The 14,522-nt window shown below is 44.2% G+C and overlaps 1 protein-coding gene across 1 annotated transcript; it reads left to right on the forward strand.

The window, feature by feature from the left end:
* The first annotated feature begins 1,579 nt into the window (after positions 1–1,579).
* Positions 1,580–4,929, forward strand: Garin3 (golgi associated RAB2B interactor family member 3). Its single transcript, XM_055620658.1, has 2 exons — positions 1,580–2,212; positions 3,460–4,929. Exons 1-2 carry the CDS (start codon positions 1,580–1,582, stop codon positions 4,597–4,599), a joined length of 1,773 nt encoding a protein of 590 aa, XP_055476633.1. The 3' UTR covers positions 4,600–4,929.
* The last annotated feature ends 9,593 nt before the right edge of the window (positions 4,930–14,522 follow it).

Below are 14,522 nucleotides of genomic sequence, written 5' to 3' on the forward strand. Positions count from 1 at the left end.
TAGTATAATAATATATAATGTGCATTCTATGGAGATAGGGCCAAGTGAGAGAAAGTGAGTAACGAGGGAGAGAGAAACTAATGTCATATTTCTTAGTCAATAATATCTAATATTCCAGATTTTTAATCACTATCGCCTTCCAAGTCACTTTGCTGCTCTTATTGGAAAAGTAACTCTACGTCTGTAGAAAAACTATTTCAGTTCTTTTGTGGTAAACAAGTTCATTTTTTCAACTTCCTTCCCTTATTGGTGATGAACAAAATACTTGATTAATTTTGTTGTTGTTATTGTATAAATGCATGGAAGAGTGAGCCTTCTTGGTGGACACAAGTCTATATTCACTGAAAAATCTATGGAGCACTCTGCACTGAGGGGAACACAAGGACAGAAGAGAACTTATTCTGTAGCTGGAGTTTATTTCAAGATCTCTACACAGTAATCACTGGGTCTGAGGGGTGAGGTGGGGGTAGGGGTGGGTGGGTGGTTGTGGGCTTATTTTGGAATTACTTTTCTAACTGGAGAAGGGGGATTTTAGCTTCATCACCTTCTGCTAAATAAAGAAAAAGAAGAAAAAACTCCAGAAAGATAAGTTTGCTACAATTTCTGTGAAAAACTTTTCCAGGAACCTAAACATGAGTGGTTTATGGGGTAGGCATCAGGGTGAAGCAGCAGGCACGATGGTGCAGGACATCCTACAGTGATTCAAGCGCCCCTGAATCCCTGCAGTTCCTAGCAACACTCAGCCCCATGCACTGCCGACAAGCAAGCCTCTCTGCGTGTGGTCAGCTGGGGTCAGACAGGTCCACAGCCTGACATGGATTAAAGTTCTGACGGCAGTTACAAGACTGGCTTAGACTCCAGCCCTGAACTCTGACCCCAAGCAAGATAATCTTGCAGCCCAAGTTTCCTGCTGTAGCTTACAGCTTTGAAAAACTAACTTTCTGCAAATGGGGAAATGGTCAAGGAAGCTGCAGAGATCCTAGCTGTATTGCTAAAACTGAGCTGCTGGGGACCAATCCTTCAACAACAATGCAGACAATGTCCAGATTGTGCTGTTACCCACTGAGGCCTTGGTGAAGGAGAATCCAGAAGGGGTCCTGCCGCTAACAAAACACATCCCACCACTAGGATTATATCCCCAGGAGGTCATTCAGGTGAAGCAAAAATGTTTTTGCACGAAGATACTCCTTGGAAAACTATCTGTAATAGACTAACAACAGAAATGGAGATAGGTACGCGGCATCGATGCCAACAAACCCAGAACAGCTTATAACTCGAGCATTCCAACAGTCTGATTTTAAAACGCCCAGCACACCCACACCTACACTCCGGAATGCTTCAGCCTGTTCTCTGTGAGGGTAGTAGTGTGACTGGCACAGGGGGAGGCTGTCGATCTGGCTTTGAGGGGCTGCCTGCTTGGAGGCCAGGACAAAGGGGGATGTGCTGGTGACAGGTCACAAAGGACTGCAGGGGGTAACTGCAGAGGTGTGAGGAGCTGTGGGCAGAAATCTTGCTGGGAGATGGGGCAATTGCCTTCACTCCCTCCCTCTCTTGGGGACTCGATTTGTGGCTGGCATAGATGCCTGTAATTAAGAGAACCATGAGCAGTGAGTGTTGGCTACCTTACTATACTGCCCACAGCTACCGGTCCATGGGCGTGTTCAATACCTCCATGGGGAACCTACAACGACAGCTGTATAAGGGAGGAGAGTATGCTATTTTCAAGTACGCACCGATGTTCGAGAGCGACTTTATCCAGATTAGCAAAAAAGGAGAGGTGATTGACGTTCACAACCGCGTCCAAATGGTGACTGTGTGCATTGCATCCACCAGCCCTGTCCTCCCACTACCTGATGTCATGCTGCTGGCCCGACCAGCTAAAGTCTGTGAGGAACATGCCAGATGGGCCCGGTTCATCAAGGGGAGAGGTCGCAAGCCTTCGAAGACTTTGGAGCTTACCAGGCTGCTTCCTTTGAAGTTTGTCAAGATCTCCGTTCACGACCGTGAGAAACAGCAGCTGCGCCTGAAGCTTGCCACAGGCCGGACATTTTACCTGCAGCTGTGTCCCTCTTCTGACGCACGGGAAGACCTCTTCTGCTACTGGGAGAAGCTTGTCTATCTCCTGAGGCCACCGACAGACAGTTGCAGCAGCGGCCCGGTGCTTCACACTGGTGACACATCCTCTACCCCGGAGGACACCAAAAGCATACTGGTGAGTTTCTAAAGACTCCAACAGGGTGGGAAGCTGTGGGGGAACATCTCAGAGCAGGCCCCACAGAGATGCAGGTCCTTCCTTAGGCCCACCTGGGAAATGTGCTACATTTGAAAAGGTCCTATGTCACCACTGGGGTCTTGACCGTCACTCTAGGAGGGTGGACTACTCCAAAATGTCTCATAAGGCTTAATGTTTGTCGGAGAGCCAAAGTGTCAATCACTCCGGCCTCACATCCAAAGACTGTGTGTAATCTTTCCACTTCCTGATGTTTCGGCCTGCAACTCTTTATACAGCAACTCAGCCTCATTTGTTACGGAATATTACATGTTAGACACAGCGGATGTATTATATATATTTTCTTCCTTTAGATGCAAGATCTACATGCAAGATCCCCTGGCCTGGGATTGGCCATTGTCCTGCCTCTGCCTCTCAAGTGTTTAGATTGTTGGCAGGTGCCATCACGCCTGACCAAAATACATTTTAAATTTTGATTAATATATTTTAATTATACATGTTAATAGGGTACAGTGTGACATATTAATACAGGTATCTAATAGGTAGTGATCAAGTGTGGGTGATTGGTTATGTCTCTCAACCTGATATTTCCTTGTGCTGGGAATATGTAAAATTCTACTTGTCTATATTTAGATAAATAAGATTAATGATTGTTACAATAGATATCCTTCTAGAATACAGTACATAAAATGTTATTCATCTTATCTAATTGTATCTACTAGCCATATTCTCTACATTCCTGCTCCTCAGTAGCCTGTCCAAGTAGCCATTAACCTATTTCTAAGATCAGATATTTAGCATAGAACACTTTTAACTTCCTTCTCTTGAGCCAGTATCTGTCTCCCTGTACCGTGTGTGTGTTTGTGTGTGTATGTGTGTGTGTTTAATAAGCACAATCCTCATGTGTGAACATGCACAACTGGTTTCAAGTCCATCAATATGTCAAATGTATGCATTGACCCAACAAATTCACTTGTGGACATGTGTCCTACAAAGACAAACACAGATACAGAAAATGCATTGTACAATAGTGATTCCTTTCACCCTAGAATTGCTCGGGTACAACTAAGTGGCCATTGACTTCATGCAATGGACGGGATCTGGTAGTGGGAATTCAGACATGGTTTTAATAAGAAGCCCCTGGGTTTCTGAGCTCCAGAATAAGAGAGGAAATGAGCATTCTGTCCTCTGTCACCTCTATATCACTGTTTCTCCTCCCCTTGGCACAGGGCTCAGACATCCATGGAGAAGGAGATCAGGATTTCAGGCATCAAAAGCTCCGGGATGTGTCAGGAGCCACTTCTGCTGCGTTTGCGGGAGGAGAGGGAACACAACCGCCTATTACAGCTTCAGCAGCTGTTGACACTCGAGGAGCTGCCAAAGCAGGGTCAGCAAGAACAGCAGATGGCACTGTGACAGCGGCTGTAACAACAGGCTCCTCAGCAGGTATGGCAAGAGTGGGGACAGCTACAAGCCCCACCTCAGGTTCTGTAACCATGGCAACAACCAAGTCTCCAGGTTCAGGCCAGGTAACCACAGGCCTGGCAGGAACAGCCACCAACGATACCGGAGGAAGTGGATCCAGCAAAGTCCTGGCAGCTGCTGCAAACATCTCCTCAGAAGGCGTAGACATGATGTTAACAGGAGCTATCAGCTCTTCCTCAGAGTCGACTTCTGCGGGGGGAGCTGCCAGTGGCTCCCCAGAGAGCAGCCTGCATGTGGTGTTTGCAGGTGCCTTGACCACCAAGGGGGCTGCTGCTGATAAGCCTGAAGCTCCCCTCGTGTCAACCTTGCAGAGTGAAGGCTACATGTGTGAAAGGGATGGAAGCCAGAAGGTTCCCCACTCTAGCTCTGAGGTACACAAGGAAAAAAGAGAAAGGCAAGACAAGGAGGACAGAAAGGCAAGCAAGAAGAGTTCCCATCATCGCAGGACGGGGTCAAGTCACCGCAGTTCAGGCAAGGAAAAGACCCGGAAAACATCTTCCTACCGGTCTGCATCTGGCCATGGGAAAACAAGAGAGGACAAAAAAGGAAAAAGGCACAGCAGCAAAAGGAGCAAAAGACATGGCTCCTCTCACAAAAGTGAGTCCAGGACTGCTCACAAACCCAGGAAGAGCCGATCAGCTGGCTCGGGGTCTGTGGGTAAGAAATCCAGTAAAATTGGCTCTTTTTTGAGGAGCTTCATAATAAAGCCTACTCCAAAATCAAGAGCCGACTCACCTGAAAGAGGAGGGGTAGACATTGTGACAAAGACCATGGAGAAGCACAACATAGAGGCAACGATGGAGAAAGTCAAGGACTTGGAGTACAGTGGTACTATAACCTCTGAGACAATGGAGAGGATCATCTTTGAAACCAAACCCATTTAGATAAGATTCAGAGCGGAAAGCAGCAGCAGCAGAGACCAGGGCTCAGGGGAGCAGCCAGTAAGCCAATTCCAGCTTCCATAAAGGCAGTTTCAGTAATAAAAGTCACATAATTCCAAAAGAATTCTGTTTGCGGTTCGGTGTCACACACCCCGGCAGTGACTTCACAGTGGCTTCTATGACATTAAGTGCTCCAGTGAGGCAAAGCTTCCCACAGCAGGTCCAGAGAAGCCAACGAGGAAACAAGAGCATTTAGCCCCTTCTGTGTCTGTCTTTGGTTCCCCAAGTGAAGGTCACAGGCCCCTGGGGGAACTGTTCACCTATTTCCGCCTCCTTCCCTAATGGTTATTCATGAATGGAGACTTTCAGTCTACTTCGTATTTGAGGGAAGACTAGGGCAAGATCAGGCAGTGGCTTTACCATGCAATTGGCATTGGGAAGTCCATGCTCTAAACCAAAGCTTTTTCAACTGTGGGTGCAAATCCTAGTGGCAAAACAAACAAACAACAAAAACCAAAAACTAGCAACAGCTTTCTGAATTTCTCTAAACAAAAAAAAAAATTCAGAATCAAAATAAACTTGAGCTAACTTTGGCAATGCACTCTTGGCCCTGAACACATAACACACACACTCCTCAGTATACCTACTATCGAAACACACACACACACACACACACACACACACACACCTCAACGCACCCCTATTACAGCATGCAACACCAGTGAAAGGTATCTCAAACACCACTCAGATTAAAGGCCACCGTAAGTTAGGAAATGCAGTGTTTTTACGACATCATTTCTGCTCTTATAAAAACAAGAATTTCGTTAAAGAAAACAAAGACCTTCGATCATTTTCTACCCCTCTTCTTCACTATATAAACATTACTGAGCTGTATTGTGTGAGCAGGCTTGATTTTGAAAAGTGCTGTTTCAGTTGCTGTTGTGGGTTTAAAATTTTTTTCTGACAAATGCATTTTGGCTTGAGACTGGGATGAATTCCCCATGATTTCTGAAACAACCCTGATGAACTTATTTCTGTCATTTTATAGTTATGTGTTTATGTGAAGTGCCACTCTGAGCAATGACCAGTATAAATTCAAAGTTTGAGTCAGAAGGATGTTGAAGATGTTCTGTTTTTCACTATCAAATATTCAGTCGAGATTTGACTTTTTAGAGATGTGTTTTCATGATTTTCCATCATGTGTTCTACATCTGGGGCTGAGCATGTGTGCAGGTATGCTTGGAGGCTGGAGGATAGATCCTCACAGAACTTCAGGCAGTTGGGGGCTACCCACCATGAATGCTGGGGTCCAGTCATAGGTCCTCTGCAGATGCAGCGCACACTTAACTACTGTGCCACCTCTCCAGGCCCAATATTTAATTTCTATGTAAAAATAAATAACATTCACATTTCATTGACATGCAGATTTGCTTTACTCTCTTCCTTGTGAATTTCACATCATGCTGATGTGATCATACTGATCTCCCAATTCCTTAGCATCCACCCTCCACCCTGGCAACCTCTCCCCCAAAGAAAATAAAAGCCAGAACCCCAAACAAACAAACAAACAGCATCTCATTGTGGAAGCTGTAATGTGTCTAAAGTATATCCCTTTGTCCACACATCCTTACTTGCAAACGTTCATGGCAATGAGTCATTGGTCTGGTTTGAGGCCTCCACCCCACGCTACACTATCAATACTGGATCTTCACTGGGATTCCTCTCAGGCATCCCAGTGTCGCCCAGTGTCATGGAGATCCTGCAGCTTTGGATCTGCAAGATGCCCCCCTTCACCCATTCCTGCAGTTCATAGATGTGGTAGGGCCAGCTCTGCACAGCCCTCAGAGCCCGGACCAGAGATGTCCACTTGGCCTTTGGTTGTAACAGACGCTGATGATGTCGGGCTACACACATTCTTTTCTTTCTCTTCCACCTCTGCCCCATTTACTTGTTCATCTTAGTAGTGCACAAAGCCTCTGGGCATCTGGGGTCATCTCAGGAGTTCTGTGCACTGACTGTGCTATGTGGTTCTGGCTGAGGGTTGTCTCAGGCATGTTCTGCCTGCTTGGGCCACATGGCATGGAGTGGGATTCGTCCCACGGTTGCTCTGCTCACCTAGCTGTGTGGTGCTGGGTGGGGGCTCCAGAGAACTTTTAAAATAATGTTTTAAGTTTTCTTTTCTCTTGAGATTTCCTACTTGTACATAATATGACATCTATTCCCTATTTTCTCCTCCAACTTCCTCAACAGGTGACCCTCTCAACTTTATCTTTTTTTTTTTAATATAGTAAGTTTACTTACTGCTGCCCACATCTGCATGGGTGTGGGACCATCTGTTGGAGCATGGAAAAACCTGCCAGTGAACACATCCTCCAAAAATAATAACTCCCCCTCTCCAAGTAGCTAACGGCTGTGAATAGCTCCTCAACAAGGAGCGGGACCTGGAGATCATTTGCCCCACCTACGGCTTGAGGTTGTAAGGCTTGAGCATGTGCAGATAACCACAGCTGCTGCGAGTTTACAAATGTAACAACCACGCCAGTGCTTCCGCTCTCAAGCCCTCGGGGCCGGGTTCACCCATGCCTTTGCCAGCAGGGCCAGCTCTACTGGGCTGCCCAGGCGAGGTGAAGGAATCACTCTCCCAGTTACTGCACAGTGAGGGAGGGGCCGGGACAGCTCTCTAGCCTGCCTCTTCACCCCTGTGGCAAGGGGATGGGGTGAGGGGAGCATCTCACTGGGGATTCCATGCCACCGCGTGACCAGTGAGGTGCGGGGCCAGCTGCCCATTTCACATACTATCTCACAGCACTCTTCCCATCCTCCCGCTTTTGCATTCCTTCCTCTTCCGCATACACAGTGTTCCCTGAGTATTAGTGGTGGAGTATATGGTATATATGCCCCAAACAGGGCTGATGGCTCAGTCTCTTATTTGTGAATAATAACTAGCTGGGCATCTCTCCACTGACTACCGCCCATGGCATAAAGAAGCTTCTCTGACCAAGGCAGCCCAGGTCTATGGGTATGAACACAAATATGTAGAAGACTATTTTGCAGCATGACCATGAAGGCATGGTCCTATCCTAGGACCTAGGACCTTCCCACATTGGATCAAGATTCCAGTACCAGACGTGACCATTTTCTTGTTTTAGTTACTACAACATCTTTCCTGTGGATCGGGCCTCAAATCCAATCAGAAAGCAATCAGCCACTCTGTAACGAAAGTCAGGGGACACACCTTGCCTGGCGAGTGGGTGGAATGAGGGTCTGTGTGCTGGGTGAGACCGCTGATGTCTTTTCTCTTCCAGCAGCCTGTAGAGCACTGTCTGGTGCTAGAAAAGCTAGCCAGCTAGCCAGCACAGAGGAAGTTTCTCAGCCAGTTTGAGAATGGTTCTCTCTGTCTTGTAGCCAAAGTATGGAGTCTTCAGCAGTAGGGTCTTACCATATAGTTATGAAGGACAAAAAAAAAAAAAAAAAAAAGGGGGTAATGGAAATAGTCTGTGTTACTAAGGAGACTTCTGCAACTTCCTTGACCACTAACTTGAAGGGAGATATCCCTATGCCTTGTGCTGTGATTTACATTTAAAACCCTTTGTCTTCCAGGAGCAGGCTGTCCGCCACTGCAAGGCAATTCCGTTAATACCTTTTAAAGTTATATTTTGAAATTAGCTTACTAACTCATAGGTTTCCACAAGGCTTTTCATAAAGCCTTAGTTTTGGTTAGCACACGGTTGTAGTTACTTTTCTGGTGCTGCAATGAAATACCGTGACTAGAATCATGGTGTTTTATTTTGGCTTACTCTTCTAGAGGGAGAGTCCATAAAAGCAGGGAAGGCATAGAAGCAGTTGGCAGGAGCAGAAGCCAGAGTAGGGAGCTGGATGATTACATCTTTCATCTACACCCAGAAGGCAAAGAGAGGAAGAGTGGAAAGTGAGGCAAGGCTATAAAATCTCAAAAGCCCTTGCCCAGTGATGCTCTTTCCCTAGCAAGGCTCCGCCTCTGAAAGTTTCCATGACCTTCCCAAACAGCACTGCCAACAAGAGACCAGATATGCCAATGCATATGAGCCTTTGAGGGAAATTTCATCAACGCACCATACCTACCCACAACTAAAATAAATTTGCTTATGAATTATTTTTTAGCAAAATTTGTTATGTGTATACCTATTTTAAATATCTATATACATGGAGTCTCATCAGACTTTCTTGGGCCAAGTGGGAAGGACATAGGAAGAGGGAGAAAACAAGGGAACAGGACAAGAGCCTGTTAAAGCATATGTTAAAGCAGATGCTGAGACTCATAGCCAAACTTTGGGCAGAGTGCAGAGAAGCTTATGAGAGAAGGGGGATATAGAAAGACCTGGAGAGGTCAGGAGCTCCACAAGGAGAGCAAAAGAACCAAAACATCTGGACACAGGACTCTTTTCTGAGACTGATACACCCAACCAAGGACCATGCCTGGAGATAACCTAGAACCCCTGCACAGATGTAGCCTGTGGCAGCTCAGTGTCCAAGTGGGTTTTCTAGTAATGGTAATTGGGATTGTCTCTGACATGAACTCAGTGGCTGGCTCTTTGATCACCTCCCTCTGAGTGGGGAACAGCCTTACTTATCATGCCACAGAGGAAGACAGTGCAGTCAGTCCTGATGAGACCTGATAGGCTAGGGTCAGATGGAAGGGGAGGAGGACCTCCCCTATCAGTGGACTAGGGATGAGGGGAGATAAAGGAGGAAGGGTGGGATTGGGAGGGGACAAGGGAGGGGGCTACAGCTGGGATACAAAGTGAATAAATTGTAATAAATGAAAAAAGAATAATAAAAAAAAGGAATTTCTTGGGCAAAAAGCAGAAAAGGTTGATAAAAGTTAAGAAGATTTCATCTAGATTAGGATTGGCAGAGTATGCTTAGATAACCAAATCTTGCAGACTGAATGAAAGACATGACTGTTTCCTACGTATGGTGGAGGAGAAGGTTTATTGTAGCTATGAGAGAGAGCATAGCCAGAGGCAGGGACATTTGGGAGAGTCCAGAGTGGACATTACCTTGAGCTGGGCCATGAGAGATGGTGTAGAGGAGGGTAGGGCCAGGAAACTAGGAGACCAACAGGTCAGGAGGGTAAAGGGTAGGAAAAAAAAAAAAAGGCTAGGTAACCAAAATGGCTGGACTCTATAGGAAAAGGCAGCCTAGGTGTGGGCTGGAGAAGTTTAGGGTAGGGGAAGGGATATGCCAGCCATACCCTGTAACGGGAAGGGACCAAAGGATGCTGGGAGAACCTGGCATCCTGGTCCACTTTGCTTCATTTAAGAAGCACCTCAGCCATTTGTTCCATGTTTAAGACCTAACAGAGAGCACCTGGCTTTTTGGTTAAAGTGAATCAAGTCTATTTGCATGTGTTTGTGTAAGTGTGCAAATGTGTGTGCATGCGTGTGTGTGTGTGTGTGTGTGTGTGTGTGTGTGCATGTGTGTGTGTGTGTGTGTGTGTGTGTGTGTGTGTGTAGGCCAAAACCTGAGGTCAGGTGTCTTCCTCTATTTTCCTCCACCTTAATTTTTGAGACAGTGTGTCTCACGGAAAGCGAAGTGCATCTGTTAAGCTAGACCAGCTGGCCAGTGGACGTCAGGGATTTCCAGTCTCAGCAGATGGCTCTTAATGTGTTTGCCAAGGATCTCAACTCAGATCCTCATGCTCGTGCTGCCAGTGCTTTATGGACTGAGCCATCTGCCTGGCCCTGGATAATGTCTGACTGGAACACAGCTATAGCCAGCATCGTCTATGGCTGTTTTCATGTTAAAATGGAAGATCTGAGTTGTTGCATGGAGACTGTACTGCCCACAGAGTTGAAATATTTACCATCTTGCCCTTTAGAGAAGGAAGTTTGTTATCCTCTCATCTAGGGATTGTTAACCATTCTCCTTCCTCTGATGTATACATGCCCTGGAGAAATTCTGAGAACACTTATCAGGAGCTAGCCAGAAAAATGTTTGTAGAAAAACAATCTGTAATAACAAGACCCTGGACACAGATCAAATACTCATCAAACAGAAAAATTCATAAACTGTGATATATGGCTGCAGGGCCCTATTACTCGACAGTGAAAACAAACAGCAGTTACTCATGCTAGCACAAATTTTATATAACACAGAATAATAAAATTCAGACAGAACGATGACATGGCATTCCACTTGTAGAGCAGTTGAAAACAGGAGCAGAGGCTAGAGAGATGACCCAATTGTTTCAGAGCACTGGCTGCTCTTTCAGTGGACTGGGGTTCAATTCTAAGCACCCATGTGGCACCTGACAACCATCTGTAGCTCCAGTTCCAGGTGGTCTGTTGGCCTCTTCTGACCTTTGCAGGCACCAGGCAGGCACATGATACACAGACACACAGGTAGGCAAAATACTCATATACATAAAATCAAATTTAAAGCAGAGAAAATAAACAAGAGCAAACAGTGACTGGAAGACCATACTTGCTGAAACCATATGGAAAAACAAAGAAACAACAAACACAAAATTCAAGACAGAAATGACTTACAGAGTGAAAAGAAGGAATGTGTGATAGGAGAGGCAAATGCATAAGTATTTCAGCAGTGGCAAATATCCTGTTTCTTAAGCAAGAGGGTGCCATAAAGCTCTCTTCAACACAGACAAAAGTTTATGGAAAATCACATAAAACATATAACTCTGAAATATCTTTCATAAATATAAAATGAAAAATTTTAAGTGACGTTATAAAGGAATGGTCATAATATGGAGACCTGGAGAGTATTTCAGCATATTTACAAGAGACAAGAAAGGTCTGGGGGTATAGCTCAGAGGTATAGGACTTGTTTAGCATATGAGTGAAGTCCTGGGACCAATTCACAGCACTCCTCCCTCCAAAGGAAACAATATTCCACAATAATGTATACTACTTAAGTATATGAATTATGCATACAACACAAGCAATTCTAAAAGTTTAAGGTATGCTATATTATACATGGAATTATAAAATTTCGACATATGTAGTACAAATTGTTTAATTTTTAAACAAATGATAAGCTCATAATTCTATGAGATATTTTTTAAAAAGATGACAAAAGTTGAACTTGAGAAAAATTATGGCACCCATGTGTGCAAATATTGCTTGCATGGTGAAGCTGGGTTTTCAGGGAAACCTGGGGACCTTCTCTGAAGAGTAAATGTGTTGTGGCAGAAGAGACAGCTTTAAGAGCACTTGTTCTTGAAGTGGACCTGGGTTTGAGTCTTAGCACATACAAAGCAGCTCACAACCATCTGTAACTCAAGTTCCACTGGATCCAAAACCTTCATCTGACCTCTGAGGGCACCACCTGGTGCAAACACATAACTGGTACAAAAGCAGCATCAGAAAAACACAGATATTTACATTACGATTCAGAAGAGTAGCAAAATTATAGTTGGGACGCAGCAACAAAAATGATTTTATGGTCAAGGGTTATGACAACATGAGGAACTGTATTAAAGGGTTGAAGCATTAGAAAAGTTGAGAATCTTTGATTCATAAACATACAGTAAAATAAACCTCAATTAAAAAAAGAACAAATGTGTTTATGGAGGTGGAGAGAGAGAGAAACAAAGTTTGTTAAAGGGAGTTGTGGTTTTGAAGTATACGAAGAACCTTTAGCAGCCACACAGGGTGTACTTGCGAAAATCTAACCTTGTGATTTTCAACTTTCAAAGGTCAACAAATACTTGACCTTGAAGTTGATCCTTCAACAATGGGTACAGATGGAAAGAGAGAGGCATACTTTAAAATTCTGAGCAGGGCTTTGGAGGAGCCTTTGGGGAATAAGAGAAGCTGGCATATAGGGAAAAGGAGAAGATAAAGTAGTAGGAGCCTTTTCCAAGTCTTCAGTCCATAGTTCAGATGTACAGAGGCTAAACTGTTTTCCCTACAGTTTGGTCTCTTGACTTCATCTTCTCTTCCCCTCCTCATCTGGTTTAGGCACGCTTGCATTTCATGGGGCTTCTTTCACGTACAGCAGGGGTGCTAAGCAGACCCACAAGTAACAGTGAAATGGAGGCAGGGACTTGCCCACCACAGCATGCTCCGCCACGCATCCTCTCTGCATCTCCTCTTCTATCTTGATATGCCATCAAAGGAAACATGCACAAATGTCTACGTATTTCAAAGCTACAGGTCTCTTCCTCTGGAGACAGCTATCAATTGGGCCATCAGGTTAAGACCCCATCAGATAAAGGCTGATGTTCTTAACAGCAATATTTATCACCACGACAGCAATTCTGCTGCAAGTGCAGTGAGACAACAGGCAGCTCATTACCAAGCAGTGCATACACTCACAGAATGCAAAGATAACAAAGGATCTTATGGGAAGAGCAGTAGGATCACTCACAGGTTGGAATGTTGGAGTGGTGTCTATATAGTTAGTTACTTTTTTGTGTGGTTTCTTTTCGACAATTCTCACTGTGTAGAATGTTCAGGAACTTGTTATGTAGTTCAGGGAGGCTTGGAAGTCATGAGCCTCCCAGCTCAGCCTCTGAAACGCTGAGACTTGAAACATTCTGCTGTATCCAGCCATGAAATGGAATGCTTAAAGCAGAAGAGATATATGCTAAAAACACTGTATAAGCAAGAAACTGGAGGCAAGCTATAGTGGCTACCAGGGTCAGAATGGTGAGAGAGATGCTGGGGGAGGGAAGGGAAAGAAGCAGGTGACAGGAAATGTAACATTTTCAGATCCACTAACCCGTTATAAATTGGGCTATGTAGTGAGACATGGTGGGAGGAAAAGAAAAAAAAAAAAAAAAGACAGAGAGGGACATGAAAGTGACCGAGAAAACAACAATCTTACAATTGCATTCTTCAAACAGAAGAGCTATAAAATATGGGAACCAAAAATTAATTGAATTGAAAGAAACAAATTTACCATTGTGGTTGGATTTAGATTTGTAGTTCTACATTCCTCTCTCAACAATATTATGAACAACCAGACAAAGATTGACACGTATGCAGACTACATCAATGATATCTGCCACGAGGATCCAGGTAGTGCTTTTAGAACACTCCACTCACCATGGGCAGAAAGGCATTATTCTCAAGTTGCTACAAAACATGTATCAAGACATTCATATTCTAAGCCTTAGAGATAACCTCAACACACCTCAAAGAGTTGAAACTATATATTATCTGACTGCAATGAAATCAATCTAGAGATCAGTAAAAACAGCACAATTCTAACTATACATGATCATAAAGGAAGTCTATGGTCCAGGTTTTGTGATTGTTTTCACTGCCGGAGACTCAATTTATTCTACCACTGAGCTATATTCTCAGTCTTTATAAAGTCCAAAGAGGAATAAGAAATAGATGGACTTAAACAATAGAAACATAGCCAAACCAGTATAGAGACAAGTGCACATGTCATCTGCATACAATAGAGGATAGAAGCCTCAATAAAGTGACTTAAGTTCTCATCCTAAGACTAAAACCATAAGAGAAAACCCAAAGAAATAAAGTGAAAGTCAAGCCCAAACAGAGAAGAAATAGTATGACAAAAGCAAAAAGGCAATGAAATTGAAAATGAAACAACAAAAAACTCTTACACAGGTACAAACACATAATAGACATTAAACTGATATTCTGATTTAACTCCCTCTAAAACAAATCTAATCAAGAGAGTTTTGATGGAGAATTACACCACCATTTAAAATAAGTAAGCACTGAGGTAGAAGGGAGGAGTGGAGGGGAGAGCATGAAGGAAGGTCAGCTTAACACAATGCCTTCCAAAGGACAGACTACTGTTCATTTATCTCAAGCTAGTTCTGGTTCTGTGCTGTTGAGATTTTGAATATATATTGATCTCTAGATTGATTTCATTGCAGTCAGATAAAGTACAGTATAGTTTCAACTCTTTTAGGTGTGTTGAGGTTATCTCTAAGGCTTAGACTA

The sequence above is a fragment of the Psammomys obesus genome, unplaced genomic scaffold (genome assembly GCF_907164565.1).
Source record: "Psammomys obesus unplaced genomic scaffold, mPsaObe1.curated_primary_1811, whole genome shotgun sequence".
NCBI classification, from domain to species: domain Eukaryota; kingdom Metazoa; phylum Chordata; class Mammalia; order Rodentia; family Muridae; genus Psammomys; species Psammomys obesus.

What these genes read in the sequence shown, in the direction of transcription:
- Garin3 (XM_055620658.1), top strand. Translation starts at nt 1,580, where the DNA reads ATGCCTGTAATTAAGAGAACCATGAGCAGTGAGTGTTGGCTACCTTAC. An exon ending in AGGACACCAAAAGCATACTG is followed by an intron (nt 2,213 to 3,459) that starts GTGAGTTTCTAA and finishes CCCTTGGCACAG; the next exon opens with GGCTCAGACATCCATGGAGA.